The sequence below is a fragment of the Euleptes europaea genome, chromosome 19, assembly GCF_029931775.1.
Source record: "Euleptes europaea isolate rEulEur1 chromosome 19, rEulEur1.hap1, whole genome shotgun sequence".
In the NCBI taxonomy this organism is placed as follows: Eukaryota; Metazoa; Chordata; class Lepidosauria; order Squamata; family Sphaerodactylidae; genus Euleptes; species Euleptes europaea.
In genome coordinates, this window is record NC_079330.1 from 28,746,359 (window position 1) to 28,768,292 (window position 21,934).

Below are 21,934 nucleotides of genomic sequence, written 5' to 3' on the forward strand. Positions count from 1 at the left end.
TACTTTGATTTTCTGATAATCACACGATACAGACGATAATTTATGTTGGCTAGACTGAATGCCATCCCATCAGGGGAGTTAATAGGTCGTTTAAATAGGGTACCGTACTGTGAGAGAGTATGTCAATGTGGTTCTGGCCAAATAGACACTCCTCAGCATTTCTTGTTTAGCTGTGACTTGCTCAACGAGGCTAGAGACAGATGGATAAAGCCTTTTATTCAGGAATCTGTCTCTGAACTGGATAATCTGAGGGTTCTTTTAGCAGGGGTGGATTTTAATACTAAATTGGCAGTAGCCAAAAAATTTTCCCAGTCAATTAAGATTAAAAAAAATACTAATTTCCTTATGGGTGATTTGGATAGTTCCTTTTTTTTTTAGTCTCAGTGTGACATTGTTCAGGGCCAAAATGGCCACATGAACAGTATCATTAAAATAAAGATGGGCAGCTGTTTGATAAATGCAAGAGGCACTTTACTCCATCCTATATAGCAGGCTTACAGCTCTGAGCAAAAAACTATTTGCCAACATTCAACACTCCCACCTGCATTTTATCTGCTCATCATCTTTTCTGCCAGAGGCTTTGACCAAAAAACCCCCCCAAAAAAACAATGAGCCCTTTCAATGCAAAGTTAATGGATCTGTCAAAGAACTCACATCAGGGAGAGAGAGGCCTTTTGCGCTTCAAACTGCCTGAAGCGCATGTTGCCAGCTGCTGCTTCCATGGAAGTGAAAGAAAAAGTCTGATGCCAAAAGTCTGCATTCCAAACCAGAAGGTCTGCTGGCTCCAAGGTCTACCTAATCTACCTCCAAGGACTGTTGTGAGAGTAAAATGAGAGAAGGGAGAATCATGCATATGGCACTGAGCTCCTCCAAGGGCAGAATAAAAATGGAAGACAGAAAGGGGGCAGAACAGGAGGGGGACACCTGATGTCGCTCCACTGGTCTCCCAAAAATAAGCTTCATAACACAGCAGGCCCCCTCCCACACAACTGGCATACAAAGGTCCCATTTAATCATCATGGCTAACAGCCACTGGGGTGGACCAGCACTCCATGAATTTGTCTAGCCCCCTTTAAAACCATCAATGCTTGTGGGCCATCTCTGCGCCCTAAGGCAATGAGCTCCATAAGGCAATTTACACACTGTGTGAAGAAGTACTTTGCCTGGCCCACTCCACTACCCAGACTCTCTTTGGAAGGGGCGGGTGAAAATTCATTCCCTAAAGATAGGATAAAAACAAAGACAGGTCAAGCTGGCCAGCCCAGACGCAGACATTCTTGTTCTTCAAGGCTTATAAATTAATACAGTCTTGTTAGGTTAACTATGCAGACCTGGTGTTTTGCAAGCATGGAGGCGCAAAGAAACGCTCTCTTCATTTTTGTCCACTGCCACGCTCTTTCACATATATTTCACAGAGATCAATTGCCTCAACAGGATGCCACATCTTGCCAAGTTCTACATTTCATTCTAAACACCCATACAATACATCCAAAAGAGATGACATTCATACATCCTCTCCCCTAGCAAATAGCCAGGCTTTTAATTAAGCGAAAGCTGAAAGAAATGCAAACATGCTCCCCCCCCCCCAAACGCTGCCTTTAGGCTCCGAGCTACAAGGCATTTTACAGCTAACCTTTACTGAGTTCAGAGTCTTTCCAAGACAGTCCAGGGAAATATGGGAATCATGTTTCCACGTCACTTTCTTGTAAGAGAAGCTGGCTCTACTCCTTCCCTCTGAGTCAAGAGTTTGATGAGCAAGTCAGAAAAAGCAAGATAGGCCATGAGGGGTGACAGGATACCAGAAAGGCTGCTAAACGGCAAAATGATCACTCAAAACCGCAGCAGAACAGCGTGGCTACTGTGCGCTGGTGTCTAAGTGACTGCCACAGCAGGACCAGAAAGAAAACACACATGAATCATGTTGGCTCACAAACTAATATGCAAGGCTCCACAGTACCAGAAGGCCATTACTCCACACAACTTGGTTCTCACAGATAAAATGGTCATCCTGTGTCTGGGGCAGTACTGGTTTAGACTGCAGGAGGGGTGGTGCGCACACACACAAAAAGCCCTTGCCTACAGAAAACATTGGAAAAAGTTTATCTCCTCAAGTAGCTTTCCATGCGCAGGGAATTTAAAAACAAAAACAAGCATTTCATCATCAGAGCCGTCTGCAGCAGCCTAGACACAGGCTGACCCATGAATGCAGGGGAACTCCTCTGTGCTAACTACAGCAAAACAAACAGGCAACTGAAACACTACCATCCCCATGATTTCTACCTTTCAACATAATACAACTATTAGCAGCTGGTGGTATTTTGCTTGAATGTTGTGTTACACTGCACTATATAGCACACACGTAAAAACATTACGTTGCTTTCTTCCCTGACCTTCAGCTACAGCAGCTGCTAAAATAAGTCTTGAATGTGCCAATGCTAGAGAAGACAGGGGGGGAGGGTTGGGAGAGACCAAAGGCCAAAAGGATGAGGGGACCCAAACTGACCCTTTCGGAGCACAAACTCAAGCTGGAAAAAATCTTAAGCATGAGGCCAGCCAGGCTCTGAGAGAACTGACACAGCTATCCCTCCCTCCGACGCATCTATTATACGGAGACTGGGTATGCCACGGTTGGCTTCAGCTCTCCCACAATGGCAAAAGGGCAAGTCTTTCTGTTGGGATTTGTGGCAGCAGCCCCCACTGAGCCATTACAGATCTTTAACTCTGGCTGCCACATGCCGCATTTCATTTTCAGGAAACAATTTCTGGCATGCTGGAAAGGATGATGAGTCCCTGCTTACCTAGAGAATGTTCCAGCCAACTGAAATGATGTCCAAGGCGGCTGGCACTGCTGACACACACTGTCTCTCTCACACTAACACAAACACACACACACACAATGTTCCAGAGCTACAAGTCTGCCAATTCAGAATGCAAGGTACATGTGAAAATCCTGTGCACTGAAAACATGAACATGAGATCTGATTTGCCTTCCGGGCTCCAAGGTCTTTAGCAACTTGCCAGGGACAGAACCAGCTAAAGCCTGGACTGCAGATAATCTCACGGCAGCAGATGCCAGACCTCTGTGTAACAGTGGCATGCGTTCAGTAGCCTGCAAACGAAGCCCAGCCTGAAAATGACTCCTTACCTGGCCCACTACTCAGATGCTCCATTTGCTAATTAGAAAAGAGCCATGCATCTCCACAACTTCTGTGGCTTCTAAAAAGCTCCCAGAACCAGCAACAAAGCAAACTGGAGCCCTCCGACTCATTTGGCTTACATGGAAGATGGGAAATTAACAGGGCAGAGGGGTCACTCCACTCCTGCTCAGCCCAAAATGACTAGTTGATCCAGTAACTGAGCAATGCCTTACAGGACACACATCTGAGGATCAGGTCCAAAAACACCAAGGCCAACAAGACAGGGACCTCACCTTCAGGAGGTCTGTTAATCTGCTACAGCAACAGAAAGAGGCAGAGGCCCAAGGCGAAGGCAGACAGGCAAACCCGCCCAAAGAAGTGAAGACTGAGAGATGAAGCCAGCGACCGGTCTGCCCACTGCATCTTCCTACTTCCTTTCATTCTGGGGCCAAACAGGCCAAGACAACCAGATACCTCTAATTTCTACCCTATTCCACAGCCAGCAAATTGGGCGGCAGGAAGAAGAATCCCAACAAAAGGTCACCATGTTTATGACATGCTATCCATTCCCCTGTTTTTATACCAACTAGAGAATTATGACAGCTCAAAAGAATGAGTATGAAAGACCTTGGGGATGAGAAGCTGCATAACTAACTTGCGCAACCTGCCCTGTCATAAATAGAACTACATTCAGCCACTGCAATCCTCAGGGGACATCACACATCTCCCTCTCAAAGAAACTCAAAGAGAGGCAAACACACTGCCCAAAACACCTTGAACTAACAACCTTTTCCTCCTGATGACAGGAAGGAGACACTTTGGACACCCACGCATGTCAGAAAAGCCCTCAATATAATTTTAGCCTAAATATAATTTTATATCCATGTCTCTGCTCCAGAGGGCACACAGATTCCCAGCAGTGGGCCCTGAACATGTTGTGGGTCAGATGCACAAATACTGTGGCAAGCACACACGTAAGATGCAGAAGTCACCAGGCCAAGTGGCCAGTAGCCAGCAACAAGCCCTCCAGTGTAACCATCCCTGTTAGCTGTGGCGATCCAGTCCACAATCTGAAGCATGCCAAGCCCAACCTTTAAAGAAGAGTGGTGGGCACAGTGTCAGCTCTTACTCCATCCACTTGTGAATGCTCCCCAGAGACCCATTCCTCCTGTACAAAAAGCACACCCTTGTTCTTCAAATACCATGGCCTGCCATACACAGTGCTTCTCGTAAGGTGCCCAGCTCTGTACATCCAATAGTACCTATTTAATCACAACTGCCTAGTTTACAAACCAAACCATTATTCTTCCTCCCCCCAAATTTTTTTTTCCACCTGGAAGGGGTAGAGATTCCTTTCACACCACCGCCAGACAGGTGTTTTTGATAAGCATATGCAGATACATACATATTTAAAAATTCTGTCCACACCAGAAAACAAGCTTACCTGGACATCATAGAGAGCTACGATGTTCTCATGTTGAAGTTCCTGGGGGGAAAAAATAAAACAAGAAATTCAGAGAGTTGCTGCAAAACCAACCCTGCAAGGAGGACCAACACTCAGCAAAGGTGCCTTCATGGCTGGTGTTCAGGATATGGGCAACAGCCACCAGTTTTCAGAAGTCCAATCACTGTCCTTCAAAAATAGCTTGCTTGCCTTTTCCCTGAAAGATGCAGAAGAGCTGGCGTTCTGAGCATCATGGAGCACATGGGCCACTTCCAAGAAGGCCCTACACCCCTTGCCTCCATCACTCTACTGGAGACCAAAGCGGGAAGCAGAACAAGGCCTCTGCTGATGCCCTCCTACAGTACAAGATGCTCCCCAAGACCTCCAGAGCCCAGGCCACTAGGGATTTTAAAGACTAAAACCAGCGCTTTGCATTATACCCAGAGATAAATCTGGAGTAAATGAAACTCTTCAGCACAACAGTTATGCCCTCCCGTCAGCATAGTCCCACTGGTAAGTATATCACTAAGATCTGAACAGTCTTCAAGGGCGGCCATTCAGAGTGTACTTTACAGCAGTCCAACCAGATCATGTATCACAGCAGCTAGGTCATCCTTCTCTAGGAGCAATTACAGCAAGCATGCCAACTTCAGCTGATAAAAGGCACTCCCAGAAACAGCCGCAATCCAGCGTTCTGGAAGCAAGACCATATCCAGGATCCAGCCCTCTGTGGTACACCTGATCCTCTAAGGAAGGGCAACCCCACACAACAGCACAACCTTCCAAATAAACATCTCCATCATCTCTGGAGTAGTGGGCAGTTCATCCCTGACCCCAGGCAACTGTGCAAGGCTTTCTACTGCCTCATCTGGCTCTGTACATGATGCCATCAGCTGATTTATAGTGCTTCAAATTTCCTGACAAGGATTTGAAAAGCCCTGGGAAAGAAGACAGAATTTTGTCATCTCCCTCCCTCTCAGACCAACTCTAGTGGGGCAAAGACTATAGTCAGCTGTCCGGGTCCAAAGGGGGGGGAAATCCAAACATAACACCACCACCTTTGATTAGGATCAAAATATCACAAAATAGCATCGCAAACCTTCGTGTTCCCCAGAACTCTTAATCAGGCTGGATATTAAGGACAAAAATGGGGCAGGGCAGGAGGGCTGTCTCAGGGCAAAGCCCCAAAGTCTGTAGCTTGACAGCTTTCTTCAAACGAAGACCCAAACTTCTTACAGACTTCATATGAGGTCAGGCGCAAAACAGATGTCAAGGTGCACCGGAAGCTCCATGGACAGACAAGCAAAATAACAGCTACTCACAACTTTGGAAAATATAAATGCCATCAGTTAACTGAATCGCCCCAGCTCTTTTTGAAATACATAGCTCCCTTAGTGGCAATAAGTAAAGGTAGTTTTATATTAACATAGCTGGAAAATAATTTTAGATGACGCACTAGGTAGCGAGTCAAGAGAGTCACCACCTAATAGTTGGACAGCATGCAACCCCCTCGTTAAGAATAAGAATGGGAGGAGACTCCCCTGGGGCAGAGCAGTAGCTCCATAGGATCACTGTCTGGGCCCTACCTGGCAGGTAAGAGTATAACCACTGCAAAGGGTTCTTCTGACTGCAAGCTTGCTCAGGATTACTACCACTGCCAATGGTATCAAAAGCAACAGGTATTCCCCCCCAGCCTGGGGGGGGACGCTCTAGGGACCCATGGCTCCATGGTATAGGGCCATGGTGCAGTGGTAGAGCATCTGCTTGGCATGCAGAAGGTCCCAGGTTCAATCCCCAGCATCTCCAATTAAAGGGACTAGGCAAGTAGGTAGTATGAGAGACCTCTGCCTGAGAGCCACTTTCAGTCTGAGTAGACAATACCGACCTTGATGGACCGATCATTTGATTTTGGGAGGGCTGTGGCTCAGTTTGTAGAGCATCTGCTTGGCATGCAGAAGGTCCCAGGTTCAATCCCTGGCATCTCCAGTTAAAGGGACTAGGCAAGTAGGTGATGTGAAAGACCTCTACCGGAAACCCTGGAAAGCCTCTGCCAATGTGAGTAGACAAAACTGACTTTGATGGACCAAGGGTCTGATTCAGTATAAGGCAGCTTCATGTGTGGCCCTAAGCAAGTCTGCCTCTCGAGGCACAACAGGAGCAATTCCCAACTGCCTACGATCCTTTAATGGAGGAGGAAACTGTCTCTAAAATTCACTGTAGCATAAGCCATAACATGGTGTTTTAAAGGCTTGCCGCGGATGCTCTCGCCGCACTTCATGCAGGGCCAAAGAATGGTGCCATCACAGCATCCTTGTTTATTAAAAAAAAAAAAAAAAACCAGTGAAACTCAAGCTGCTGCTGAGCAAATACTGAGAATAGCTGAAATGCTTAAATTCTGAGGTAGCCTTAAAGTGGCTTTCAAAAAAGCATAATGCTACGCCTGATGGATGGGGAAAGATTTCTGAAAGGCTCCAGCATGGCAGTTTCCAACCCTACAAATGGGGAAAGGGGATGAACACGTGAAACTGCCTTAAACTGAATCAGACCCTTGGTTCATCGAAGTCAGTACTGTCTTCTCAGACCGGCAGCAGCTCTCCAGGGTCTCAGGCAGAGGTCTTTCACATCACCTACTTGCCTAGTCCCTTTAACTGGAGATGCCAGGGATTGAACCTGGGACCTTCTGCATGCCAAGCAAATGCTCTACCACTGAGCCATGGCCCCTCCCCTAATGATAGCAAAGGGAGAGCTAGGCACAGGAAGCAGCCCTGCGTAGGATAAACCTGGCACCTGCAAAACTGTGTGAACACCACTGCATTGGTAAGTTGCAAGGCCTGACAACAAACTGCCAGGTGAGAGAGAAACCTGCAGTACAACAGGAAGAAAAGAAACGGGGAGGGGGCAGAGAATGCTGTTACTTCTGTTTCTGGGGCTGAAGGAGCTGGGGCGGGCATACAACAAGAGCTGACAGGTACTGCACTCAGACATCCCTACAAGCTGTGCTGCGGTGTTCAAGCTCTTCCCTCCTCCTCTCAGGCAAAGAGCCTCAATGAAACCGGAAAACATTCAATCGAGCTCCAATCTGCCATGGTGCCCAGATGCAGGAACCTCAGGAAATTGCTTTCCCACCCCACAAGCCAAGATATGAAACCTCCGTTAAGCCCTAGTTTTAGAGCATCAGCTTAAGGGACTCGGGGGAACACAAACTTCAATTCATTGCAGCACTTGCATTTGGAAGTCACAGTGAACTGGAGCTAGACCAAGCCGGGAAGTGTTCGATCACAGGCTGAATGCAGGAGGAGGTGGAAGGAAGACGGCGCAGGCACAAACACAGCAACAAACTGCATTTGCACCCAACTTGAGTTTAACTGCAGCTTCCCATGACACCAAATGCAGCACCAGTAAGAAATCTGCTGATCAATGACAACTGCAGAACTGTCACACTGATTTTCTGAAGAACAATGGAGGCATTTCCCTATAAACTTTAGGAGGGATATCGCCAATACCATACTATGTACACACATGCATGTTTAAAATTTTTATTTTAACAACTGTATCTTGATCCAGTGAGAAGCAGGAAACTGTAGGGGACCCTCCACATGATCCAGACTCTCTCCATATGCCACAAAATATAGAGGAGCAGAAACGCTGCTGCTTACATCACTAACATTTGCGTAATTTTATTACACTTGACACCACACAGATCAACTGCCCAAAGAGTGCTTGTTAAAGGTTCCTCATCCTCTTGGAGAGGAGTGACAAGTGGAGTGCCTCAGTCCTGGGCCGTGTGTTGTTCAACATCTTTGTGTGACCGTGGGCCAGTAATTCTCTCTCAGCTTAACCGACCTCACAGGGATGTTGAGAGGATGAAATCAAAGAGGGGAGAGCCGTATAGGTTGCTCTGAGCTTCTCTGTTGAAGAGGGGAGACAAAAAAACCAGCCTGCTGAGGGGAGAGCATGCTCCAGAAGGGACAGAATGTCTAGAGCAGGAAGGGAGTAATTAGTGGAGAGGAGTGACTAGTGGAGTGCCTCGGGGATCTGTCATGGGCCCTGTGTTGTTAAACATCTTCATAAATTATTTGGATGAAGGAATAGAGGGGATGCTTATTAAATTTGCAGATGATTCTAAACTGGGAGGGGTAGCAAATATGGTAGAAGTCAGAACCAGGATACAGGATAATCTTGACAGGCTGGAGACTGGGCTAAAACTAATAAAATGCATTTCAACACAGGTAAATGTAAAGTTCTGGATTTTGGTAGGAAAATCAAATGCATATTATAGGATGGGGGAGCCTTGTCTTGGCAGTAGTGTGAGAGAAAAGGATCTGGGGGTCTCAGTAGACCAGTGGTTCCCAACCTTTTTTTGACCAGGGACCACTAGGACTTTTTTGTTCAGTGCAGGGACCCCAAGGTTCAAAATAAAAATTCAGAGAATTTGAAAATAAACTTTAATCATAACTGTTAGTTAAACATTAAGCTTAGAATAAAATCTGAATATATATATTCAATAGAGAACTTTTAATTGAAAATATTAATTTATTATGGGTTTATAACTTTGTTTCGTGGACCTTAATTTAGTTCTCGCGGACCCCTGGGGGTCCACGGACCCCTGGTTGGGAACCAGTGCAGTAGACCATACGCTGAACATGAGTCAGCAAAGTGATGCAATAGCTAAAAAGGCAAATGCAATTTGGGGCTGTATGAACAGAAGCATAGTGTCCAGATCACACAAACTGGTGGTATCGCTTTACTCTGCTTAAACCTCACCTACAGTACTGTGTTCAGTTTTGGGCACCACAATTCAAAAAGGATGTAGACAAGATGGAACGTTTTTAGAGGAGGGCAACAAAAATGGTGAAGGAGCTGGAGACCAAGTCCTATGAGGAAATGTTGAAGGAGCTGGAGAGGAGACAACTGAGAGGTGATATGATAACTATCTTCAAGTACTTGAAGGGCTGTCATATAGAGGATGGTGCGGAGATGTTTTCTGTTGCCCCAGAAGGTCGGACCTGAACCAACGGGTTGAAATTAAATCAAAACAGTTTCCAGCTAAACATTAGGAAGAACTTTCTGACAGAGTGGTTCCTCAGTGGAACAGGTTTCCTTGGGAAGTGGTGGCCTCTCCTTCTTTGGAGGTTTTAAAACAGAGGCTAGATGGTCATCTGTCAGCAATGCTGATTCTGTGAAGTTAGGCAGATCATAAGAGGGAGGGCAGGAATGTTTTGGCTCTCACGGCCCTTTCTTACATGCCCAGGGTAATGCTGATCACCACTTTGGGGTCAAGAAGCAATTTTCCTCCAGGTCAAAGGGTTTTTTCCCCATCTTCTGGGCATGGAGTAGGGGTCACTGGGGGCATGGGGGTGGAGGTAGTTGTGAATTTCCTGCATTGCGCAGGGGGTTGAACTAGATGACCCTGGTGATCCCTTCCAACTCTATGATTCTACACCTGCCACTGAGCCAAATGAAGCTCCCCAAAGGATATTCTTTGGTCCTTGGCTGTTAATACAGAGGAAAATGGTGGGGGGGGGGGGGTAGGGAGCAGCAACTGTCTGTTGAACTGGCCACTGGTTGCCACCTCCACCGGCAAAACTCACTGCTGTTCTGGGCTACCTGGTCTGCCATCAGAAGCCACAGACCACCTGATTTTAGAAAAGGAACACCAGCAAGGCCCAAGACTGGAGCCAGAGGAGGCGCGTTGCAATCCAGCACCCATGGCATTATCACAGCCACAAGCCGCAGCAATGACAAAGGCACGGCAAAACTCACCTGCGTTCTTTTCAACGCCAATAGCCAAATGACACCAACGGGCATGGCATCTCCACAGATCTGCAATCTCCAGCCCTACACTTGGTGACCAGTCAGGAACAAGAGGCGGGGCATGATACCACTATGCCTGGTCCCAGCTGGCCTGGCCTACCACACAATTGCTGGATCTGTAGAAGCAGAATTCCACCCTTGTTGAGATAGGGGGAGACAAGGGGACTGGCCCCCACAAAAACAGAGTTCCAACCAGTATATTCTGCAACATTTCTTCCTCTGAGTGTCTTTAAGATCACACTGATTTCACAGGAGGGAAAAAAGCCCTATGAACAAAACCCAGAAAATATCCTATTTTCTGTTCCCGCCCCTGAAAGATCCATAAGCACTATGAATCTTGCACAGAGAAATGCTAATGTACGCACACACTCAAGTGAGCATTTCGGATACTTCTGATTTTCAGAAAGCCAATATTTCTACTCCAAACTCCCCCTTTCAATTTTGCTTCTCCCTTGTGAAAACTGAACACATATTTTGACACTGTTTTATTTCCTCAAATTTTTCTTGTTAATTTACACAATACCAGGTACCAATTACATTAAAAAGTCATAAAAACCAAAATGGGAACACCAATGATGAAAACGGTCAAGACATAAAGACTTGCAACAGAAACATATAAAAGCCTAAAAAGGGCACCTTTGTGCATTCCTACCAAAACTATTTCTCTGTAGCTCACATCTCTAGTTCACAAAAACCCCAAAGCTAACCACAAATTGTTCATTCTGGATCAGCTCACATTTTACTTAAGCCTCCTATAAGTCATCCCAAAGTGACAGAAGCTAGGGAAAATTTCATCAACCTCCCAAAGCAACCACCCACACTATTCCAAGTCAAAAATAGGAAGAGGTTTAAAAAAAAAAAAAAAAAACCTCAGTACCGTTACAAGATAAACCAAGCAGCACAAGTTGGTGTTGGTTTTATGACTACATAGGAGACAGATATAGGCAGTGTGTATTCTTTGCTACAACACCCATCTCCAATGCTGCACCAAGCAAATTCAAGATTTTTCAATCCAGAAAAACTGGACTCTGCTACCGGAATATGTTGTAAAAAACATTTACCAAGCTTATGCATATTTGCTTATTTCACATAATGATTATTCTGATTGTCAGAGACTGGCATTAAAGAATTGCAAGGCATTCTTTCCCCAACCACAAGAAATCTTATTCAGCCAGTCCACTGGCTTTGGAATTTCAGCAGAGATTGACCATCTACTTACAAACAAACACTGTAGTCTCACAGGATAGAAAACATAAAGCAGCACCTTTGCTGAAGCTAAGTAGGTCTGGATCTGGTCAGTGTCTAGATGGGAGACCTCCTGGAGGGCCCCATCTCCCACACACCACCTTGAGTTCCATTATGGAAGAAAGAGGGGATGTAAATGAAATAAAAATAAACTCTGAGAGCTACAAACATGCTGTGTTTCAAAGAGGTTGACTTTGGGAAAATGTCAGTACTCCAAATAGTGAACTCACTCGTGCCCACAGGTAAAAAAATACCTTGCAATGAGACCTTCCAAAGGAGTCAAAAGGACTAGAAACTTGTATTTTTATGTAACCCATAAAGGCAAAGATTCTTAGGACACTGGACTCTGCGTATGGTACCAAAGTCTGGACTTTTGCTCTGTCTACTCAGAAATCAAAGAATAAAGCTCTGATAATCCTCAGAATTGCCATGCCAGCTATCTAACAGGCTCTCAATCTGCTCCACAACTATTTCTAGAGATGAGTAACTCAGCCTCTGCTCCCGCCCCAGTTCTTGGCCTATGCGAGGGATAAAAGGCATGAGTACTGGGAAGCGCCGTGACTACTCAGGGATGCATTCTGAGCTCCCCATCTCCTTTGGAAACAAACATACGACCAGGAATGGTGATGACAAACATACCTTTAAAATTTTTATCTCTTTCCCAAGCAGGAGCTGAGACTTCGACAAGTTCTTTTTGTTAATGCTTTTAATAGCCACTTCCCAATCAGTTTTCTGAAAAAGAAAGGAAGAAAAATGCGTTTTAGATTCTGAAGATTTCATCCCCCTTCTTGTAGAGCAGGAAACTAAGGAGTTTCACATGAAAGAATGCCCAGACCCATTTACTTTCTTATTTGTGCAGATACAGGACCAGATTTCACTGCCAAGCAAGGCCAATACAGGAAGCTTAGATGGCATGCAGTTAGCAAGGATACCAGCAGGCTGGTGCTACAGTAATCATCAGTGAGTATCTTCAATGCAATGGATATGAGTGACAAATGGACCCGAGGGCCAAATCAAGAGCACCAAATGGAACTCAGCAGTTAGCCCAGGAGAGGAAGTGATGAACATATGAAGCTGCCTTATACTGAATTAGACCCTTGGTCCATCAAAGGCAGCATTATCTGCTCAGACTGGCAGCGGCACTCCAGGGTCTCAGGTAGAGGTCTTTCACTTCACCTACCTGCCTAGTCCCTTTAACTGGAGATGCCGGGGGTTGAACCTGGGACCTTCTGTATGCCAAGCAGATGCTCTACCACTGAGGCACAGCCCCTCCCCTAATGCTTGTAGGAAAGGCTCCTTGACAGTATATTTTGGGGTCAAGAGGTGGGGGCATGGTCCACCATCTTCCATCCCCATCCTCTGAGGTCTATGGCACAGGTGTGTTCTATCCTCTTTGCTGGGGATACAGGGCAAGATGCAAATCAAATAATGAAATAAATAAGTCCAATGACTGTTGAACCTAGAATTCAAATCCCTGCTATGAAGAAAAGTAATCCAATGATCCTTGTTCCATTTTTCATATTTCACTAAAAGTGCTTTAGGTGACCTCTGCAACATTATCAAAGATTTCAAATTGAATATTTTGAACTGAATGTGCCCACAAAATGCAAACTTCCCCATGTATTTTGTTCTAGACCAGCTAAGATCTGTCTTCAAGACACTTCTCTCCAACAAGGCTCTCTTAACAACCTTCTCAATTTTTTACACAAGTGCCTGACTAATCCAATTTTAGTCTTCCAATTTCAAAGTTTGCTTCTTATTTGCTTAGCATCCTGGCCAGCACGGCTAGTCATGTTTTAGTTACACAACACTTTTGTATCAGTCAGTCAATGCTGTGATCTTTGAATCACAAACACTTCTGGGAAATGCAAAGAAGGAAAAAACACTGAGCTATTCCAGAAAGCAAGAAAATTCCAAACAGCCTATCTTGGTTCCACAAGAACTTGTAACTTTTTAATCTTAATTGTCTTTAAAAAGATTTCTATAAGACAATTATACACACACACATCCATCAATGCACAAGGCATTTTACAAAAACATAAGCAAAGCTGAACAAGTCCCTGCCTCAAAGTGTTTACAATCTACCTTTTGAGAATGGGATGGGGGAGAATAATATGGAATTCTCCCTCTCATTCTCCCAATGTTCAGCAGTACGTGGTAGCCAATTTAATGTGATCTTTTGACACTGGGAAAGGCCAGTTTGGCCCAAGGCCTGTGGCAAAGCAAGTTGATGAAGATTCCAGCACAAATATGCCACTAAGGCACACATACATAAAAGGAACAGTTTTTCTTTTTTAAAGGACAGGCTAAAGAAACGTTGATCCCACATTTAGGCTATGCGGAAGGCAGACTTAGGGCAGGCTTTCCCACAAGGGACATAAAATGGATGCTCCCCTCCTTTAAACAAAAACTAAGGATCCCTTGTAAAAAATAAGGGCAATGATGATGGAAAATGAGACACCTAAAAAATCAGAGAAATCTTAACCAATCTGAATTATGCCAGTTTTCCATCAGATTTGCAGTAATCATGTAAAGGGAGGGGGCGGGGACCCCAAATCAACAAAACTCTGGTGACTGACTGAGGCAAAAAAAACCCAATCTTCTCTGTCCTAGGCTGAGGTCTCCTTCATTCCCACCTCCCCCACCCTTCAAGCTTGAAGAGATCCACAGGAACAAACAGAAAAAGGGGGGTGGAGAAAGATCTCCCCCCTCACAGTTGACATTTAGCAAAACACTGCAGCTCAACAGGGAAAAACAAGACAGGAGCCCCCAACAACAGGCTGACATCATTACGCCTTTTTGATATAAACAAAACAGGCGTGGATTTTACAGAAATGCAGACTCTGTAATTGCTACATCCATGCCATAAAGAAATCCCTAAAGGCCGGCAGTTTTTGCCAGAATACACTGTAGCAGGTTCCCCAGCACACTCGAGACCCCTTTAAACAGCTGCAAACCATAAAAGCAATAAGGAATACCTGTATTAAAAAGGGGGGGGTAGTTACGGATAAAGCAAGCTGCTTCCTGGTTGCACTGGGATCGATCTATTTATCCTGATCCCTCCAATATCACAGACACCCCACACAATCCCCGTTCCCTCTGGGCAGGTGTACAGCCAGCCAAGACACCCTGCCTCCCCAGCTGTTTTTACCTTGCGGTGGCGACCTTTGAAGACCACAGCAAAGGCTCCGTGCCCTATCAGGTCCTTCTTGCTGTATTCAAAATCCCCCACCACCTCCATCATCCCCAGGGGGCATGAAGCCCTTAGCACTCAGGAGAGGAGAGGGTGAGAACCAAGGAGACCGAGGGGGCCACCAGAGGAAGCTAAGCCAAGCTCACATCAGCACCCGGCCCAGCGGGTGGGAAAAACGGGGTGCAGGGCAGGGGACTCTGTGCCTCTCTTTCCTGGCTGCTCCCGAGGGAGGAAGGGGGGGCAGCTGCCATTGTGGTGCTCAGGGAGGTGCAAGCCGCCCCCCCAGGCAAAGGGGGTAGGGGGATACTGGCTGACTGCTCCGGCTTCCCAAAGGCAACTCGCTTTTCCTGGCATGGGGAAAAGGAAGGCAGACAGGGGGGTCGAGACGTGCGGGTGTGGGGGGGTCAGGCTTCCTTGGGCGAGGGAGGGGCGCAGGGCTAGCTGCAGAAGAAAAAGGGGGTTAAAGGTTTCTTTTGGCGCTTTATTAATAATAACAGCGGTTGTTATTATTATTATTAAAGGCAAGAGGCTTGCAATGAAGGAGGTCACCAGGCAATGGCGGTACATGGGGATTTTTAAGGCTACCTGGCATCTGGGGGGGGGGCTATAGCACCTTTACCAGGGGAGGAAGGGGTTAAGAGCCTTAAAGGAAGGGTATCTTTAAAAGATGGGGAGGGCTACTCGAAGTCCCTGTGTTTGCATTAAAGCCCCATACAGTCGGGAAACAACGTTACTGGATGGGGGGTTAAAACAATAATAGAGCTTCTTAAAAGAGAGGAACAACAGCGAGGGTCAGACAGGAAAATGTTGCGGGAAGAGTAGGGGGCATTAACGACCCTTTGAAATGGGGCGAAAAGATTAAGACACGGGGGAAATAAATGCACCCCTTGGGGATGGAGCAATCAACCTGAGCGAAGGGGGGGGCGTGAAGACCCCCTTTAAAGGGGAGGAATCGAATAACCTTGACTAGCTCACCTCTTAAGGAGGAAACAAGGCATGAAGACACTTTATGGGGGTGGTCGCTAAGGCCTTTTATAACCGGAAATTGAGAGGGAATGGGGGGCGCAACCCCCCCCCCTCAGTGGTCCCTCCTCATGCCCCGCTTACATCCTCGCCCCCACCTCTTGGCTAGGCTGGGGGCTCCCCCCCCACAAAAAAAGGCTAAATAAGGGCCAAGCCCGACTCCTCCCACTCCCCAGGGCGGCTCCTGAGCCCCGAATCTGGCTCTTTCGGAGGTCGGTGGGCTGTTTCTCCTCAGGCCGCCGCCGCCTCTCGCTTCCCGGCCTTCCTCTGCCGCGGGGACCGCCTTCCCCGCCAGCGTCCAGCGGCGAATGACGAGTCCTCCGCGCGGACGAGCAGCTCTTATAGGACGCGTCGCGCAGGCATGTGACGCACGCCTTCCTCCGCCAAAAAATAAATAAATAAGAGGGCGGAGGGAAGGAGGAGAAAAAAGAGTCCGCGCGGGAAACTTGATCTCGCCGCGCGAAGGTGGAAATGGCGGGAAGAGGGTCCGGGCGCCGCTTGGTTTGATCGCCAAGCGAAGATTTATAATAATTTTGTGATATCATTGCATCAATAACCTCACCAAACCCACGCGACAAATACCCAAAGGTTCTGTTTGAATTAAGTCATTCAACAATGACTTAATTCAATAATTCAATTCAATTGGATAATTCTATTGAATTATTGAATTTAATTAAGTCATTATTGAATGACTTAATTCAAACAGAACCTTTGGGTATTTTTCGTGCAGGTTGGTGAGGTTATTGATGCAATGGTATCACAAAATTATAAATCTTTGCTTGACAATAATTCAGTAACTCAATTCAATTCAATTCAATAATTCAATTGAATTCAATTGAATTATCGAATTGAATTAAGTCATTATTGAATGACTTAATTCAAACAGAACCTTTGGGTATTTGTCGTGTGGGTTGGTGAGGTTATTTATGCAACGATACTACAAAATTATTATGATATCACACAATGATATCACAAAATTATTATTAATTCAGTTCAATAATTCAATTCAATAATTCGATAATTATTTAAGTAATTCAATAATTACTTAATTGAGTGCAAATTAATTCAGTGCAAAGACGCTAGACCTCATTGAGGGGCAGCCTGTGACCCGGGGTTGCCAACTCCAGGTTGGGAAAGCCTTGGAGATGAGTGGCAGCGCCTGGAGAGGGTAGAGACCAGAAAGGGGAGGGAGCTCAGCCCACCCTCCAAAACTGCCATTCTCTCCAGATAATTCACAGTGGGTAGCCTGTCTGCAATAGTAGAAAAGGGCAAGAGTCCAGTAGCACCTTAAAGACTAACAAAAATATTTTCTGGTAGGGTATGAGCTTTCGTGAGCCACAGCGTGAACCATGTTAGTCTTTATATTCTGGTTAGTCTTTAAGGTGCTACTGGACTCTTGCCCTTTTCTACTACTGGTATCGGAAAAAGTGAGCTGTGGCTCACGAAAGCTCCTACCCTACCAGAAAATATTCTTGTTAGTCTTTTAAGGTGCTACTGGACTCTTGCCCTTTTCTACTATTTTCTCCAGAGGAACTGTTCTTTGTAGTCTAGAGATCCATTATGAGATGGGTTGCTAAACTTCCAAGTAGGATCTGTAGATCTCCCATAATTGCAATTGAGAGATTGGTCCCCTTGAAGAAAACTGCTGCTTTGGAGGGTGGGTTCCATGGCATTATAACCCTCTGAGGTCCCTCCCTAGGCCCCATCCCCAAATCGCCAGGAATTTCCAGCCCAGAGTTGGCAACTCTCCTAAAGGCCATCATTCCAATATACTGTTTCTGTCAGAAGGTAGACAGGTATGCCAAGGAAGCAAGGGATGAAAGCAATAGCTTCCCCCCTGCTGCTGTCTGCACCATAAGCAGAGATATATTGCCTCTGACTATGGAGGTTCAGTTGTATTGCAATGTTTCAATCTTAACACTGTAATGCAGTGAAAGGGGGAAGTTACGCCTGCTGAACCTCAGCCTTTCATGTAGCTCTTAAAGATGCAGAAGCTCTATTGTGAATAAGCAGCTGTAAGGCTGCCAGCCTCCAGGTGGGGCCTGGAGATCTCCCGGAATTACAACTCATCACCAGACCACGGAGATCAGTTCCCCTGGACAAAATGACTGCTTTGGAGGGTGGACTTTCTGGCATTATACTCTGCTGAGGTCCCTCATCTTCCCAAACCCTGCCAGGTTCCACCCCTAAATCTCCAGGAATTTCCTAACCAGGTCCTGGCAATCCTAAACTACAGAAACAGCTACCCTCAAGTGTAACAACGGAGAAAAATCGGTAGGAGGCATCCCTCTCCAAATAATACTTTGAATTTTTGGGGGGCTAACCGCTGTTCAAAGCACTGCACATTAGTAATCTGTACAATAGCCCTCTAAGGCAGGCTGGTTTAATTATACCCATATACAACTTGGGGGAGTGAGATTGGGAAAGAGGGTGTTGTGGTACACATATCTGAAGCGGGGCCTTCCTCACTCATCGCATTATTTCTTAACCATTACAGCAACCACCTCTCAAAATGTCTCTGACAATCAAAGCCATCCAGGATTGCCAGCATTGTATAACCATTAACACCTCTGCCCACAACCAAGCAAAAACCCCATCTGCCCTGCCTCCTCTGCCTTTAACAGCGCAGGTGAAGCTCTGCAACAGGTTACACTTTTCTGGCATGGACAGTAAGCATTATATTTGCCAGTGGTCTCAAGCTGCAGAGGTGCAGGCCTGGTAGAGGAAGTTGGCAACCTCCACCCGCTCTTTGCTGCTCAAGCCCTTGAGAGGTAGGGTTGGGAAATAATCCAGCAAAATTTGAAGCGGCAGATGAACTTTCAGTGAAAACACTCTACACGGCCTTAGGAACATATATTTGCAAATGGAATTCTTATAGGTTTCAAATGTGGTTAGCAAAAAATTATACTTGCATTTGCATTTTGGTTAGTCCCATGAAATACAACCTCCTCTATTAGGTAAATGTAGTCAAGTATTCACATACACAGTTAACTCAGCTGCACTGCATGGTAGAGCGTAAACTTTAATTGGTCACACTGCCTCATGAGCTACATAGTCCTATTACTGTTATAAATATTAGCCATGTAAAATCTTTCACTAGAACTAACCAAAATAGCATACAAGCTTCCAAATTCGTCAGAACTTTGATACACACCCATACTTACCTCTGTAGAAACAATATTAGTCTTCCTCATATTTTGATAACTCTTAAACACATCTTGATGAAAAGTAATTGTGGAATTGGAGGGGGAAAGCTGGAATCCCAGGAGCGGAGGGAGATAAATAATTTGGAAATTTCCATTTCACCCCCAAATCCTTCTGGTGGCTGGAGCAGACAAGGTTCCTCATCTCCTGCCCATCCACGAACCACCTTTAACTCTAGGGTTGCCAACCTCCAGGTACTAGCTGGAGATCTCCTGCTAATACAACTGATCTCCAGCTGATAGAGATCAGTTCCCCTGGAGAAAATGGCCACTTTGGCAATTGTACTCTATGGCATTGAAGTCCCTCCCCTCCCCAAACCTTGCCCTCCACAGGCTCCGTCCCCAAAACCTCCGCCCATGGCAAACAGGGACCTGGCAACCTTATTTAACTCTCAGCTGCTCTCAGCATCCCATTCTTCCTGAAGTATGCTCTGTCACCCACAGATTGTTTTCAGGCTCTTTTAAGATGAATTTGCAGAAAGCTTATGTCCTTGAGGAGTCCCCTGAGTAGGTAGCGAGACGCCTGCCTTGTCTGTGGATGACACAAGCCAGCCACTTATTTGATACAGTGATGGCCAGAGCCAGTTAGGCAGATTGTTGTCAAGATGATCAACGTGTAGGTTCCAGCGGTTAGTTTCACCTAGAGTTTCTTCTGTTTTGACCAGGATCATCATGATCTTGCTTTCCCCTACAACCCAACCTGCACCTGTCAACTGAATGCCTGTTTCCACCAGCCAGACATCCAAGGCTGGATGGCCTGCCAATCAGCCTTCTCACCAATTACGGCATGCCTTGGATCAACCAAAGGTCAGCCAGCAGACCAAAAGGAGACACGCAGCAACCACAACAAGACGTCAAAAGCAGCACACGTTATCTAGGTCATGCATTTAGTTCTGCAAAGAAGGCTGCATGCAGGGGCGTGTTATACAAGGCAGACCTAATAGCTTCCTGCTTCCAGACATTTAATTGGCGTGGAACCACCTGTCGGAACATCTCTCTATGTACCTGCCCAGGAGAAGACAGGCAAAATTGTGTCAACACAATCTCCTGAGACAGACACATATGCACACATGGAGTGTATAAAATGACTCCTCTTAATTGGGGTGTGGGGAGAGACACAATGAGGAACTACCAAATGGGAGGCAGAAGTTGTGTGTTTTTTAATGAGGGAAGTTACTGAATTTCATGACCACTCTGGTTGAGGGAAGTTACTGAATTTCAGGACAACTCGGGTGGCACTTCGAAGTTCTTTGACAGTTTCTCTACAATTATCTCAGCCCCCTGCAATAGAAATGCTAACGTTAAAATGGACACCATTTTTGAACCAGCGACAAAGATGAAACAAAGACGAAGACTGAAGGGTCTGGTTTGCAGAAAGGAGAAATAAAATTGAACTGGGGATTTTCAAGCCGAAACAGTGCGGTTTTAAAATCTGGTAGAATTAGGGTTGCCGACCTCCAGGAACTAGCTGGAGATCTCCTGCTATTACAACTGATCTCCAGCCGATAGAGATCAGTTCCCCTGGTGAAAATGGCCACTTTGGCCATTGGACTGTATGGCATTGAAGTCCCTCCCCTCCCCAAACCCCGACCTCCTTGGGCTCTGCCCCAAAAACCTCCCGCCAGTGGCGAAGAGGGACCTGGCAACCCTAGGTAGAATCCCTATAGTTCAGTCCTTTTCACCGCCCCCCCAGACCTTCTTGCCCAAGGCCCTCTGCTTCCCACGGCCTGGTCCTTCCTTCTCCTTTTCCTCCTCCATATGGATGCCTACCTGTATCACTAGAACAGGTTTCTCCATCGTGGCACCCACCAAGCTTTTCAGAAAGTGGGTGAGGCCTTTGTAGGAGAGGGCTTTTCCCTTTATTTTCTGCTCAAGGCTATAGCTGTATGAGCAGTAATAGATAAAATAGACAGATAGAGCTTGTTACGGCCTGCCCTCTTTCAAATGAAGGTTTTCCATGAATTAAATAGCAACAGTAGCCACCGGAGGATCAAGAGAATGAGTAAGCATCCAGGTTTCTGGTTCCATTCCCCCTTCAGGCTTTCCTGCTGAGATCATCTTTCCTACTAAGAGAATCCCTTTCTCCCTTCCTCCTGTTAAGATTTCCTTTATTTCTCCTCCTTTCCCCTTCTGTGATCCTTCTGCAAAGTAAAGAGAGGTGCTGTGTATGGCCCCACCTCCTTTGGCAGCCGTTCTGGGGCGGGACTCGCCTCTCAAAATTGCCCACAGGCTAACAAAGGTTGGGACCCCCTGCTCTAGAACCAGAGCAATTCAGCAAGCATCTCTGCCAGCCCCACCCTTCTCTGACATCAGGGAAGCTTAGCCAATCCCCCCATATTTTAAAAGGTTTATCTTGCAGCGTACCATAGGGTACAGAAAGCAAATCACCCAATCAGCTGAAAGCATTGCTGCATTCAAGACGGAGAGAAAGGTAATACAGTGGCATTCAGGACAAGAATGAGAAATGGGGAGGGTGGAATGTGTTCTGCCGTGCTTCCTGTGCAATTTGGGATGATAATGTGACCTAGCTACCTTTCAGCTGCTGCAAAACACCGGCCGCTTGCTTGCACTTCCTCTCTCTCAGCAGGACCAGCCTACATATTTTAAAAACCCAGGTGTGCTAAGAGAAACACATATGAGATTATTGTAACACATCCACAAGGCACTTGAAGAACGCAAACCATCTAACTGTCCGAACAGCCCAATCCTAGGCAGCCTTGCTCAAAATCCCTCTAGGTTCAGTGGGGTTTACTCCCAACACAGCATGCGCAGGGTCAGACCCTTAGAGCTCTGGAGTCCCAAGCAAGGCTTTTATCACAGCCCCATGCCCATTTTACAGATGGGATACTGAAAAATGAGGTTATAATCTACTACA

The 21,934-nt window shown here is 46.1% G+C and overlaps 1 protein-coding gene across 1 annotated transcript in view; it reads right to left on the reverse strand.

The window, feature by feature from the left end:
• The window catches only part of ULK2 (unc-51 like autophagy activating kinase 2), a 93,545-nt gene extending 78,624 nt beyond the window's left edge, over nt 1-14,921 (reverse strand). The window contains exons 1-3 of the mRNA XM_056865264.1: nt 14,792-14,921; nt 12,280-12,372; nt 4,582-4,623 (exon numbers count right to left, since the gene is read on the reverse strand). Of these exons, the coding sequence (XP_056721242.1) occupies nt 4,582-4,623; nt 12,280-12,372; nt 14,792-14,884 (228 nt within the window). The 5' untranslated portion in view covers nt 14,885-14,921. The remainder of the gene's footprint in view (nt 1-4,581; nt 4,624-12,279; nt 12,373-14,791) is intronic.
• Between the last annotated feature and the right edge of the window lie 7,013 nt (nt 14,922-21,934).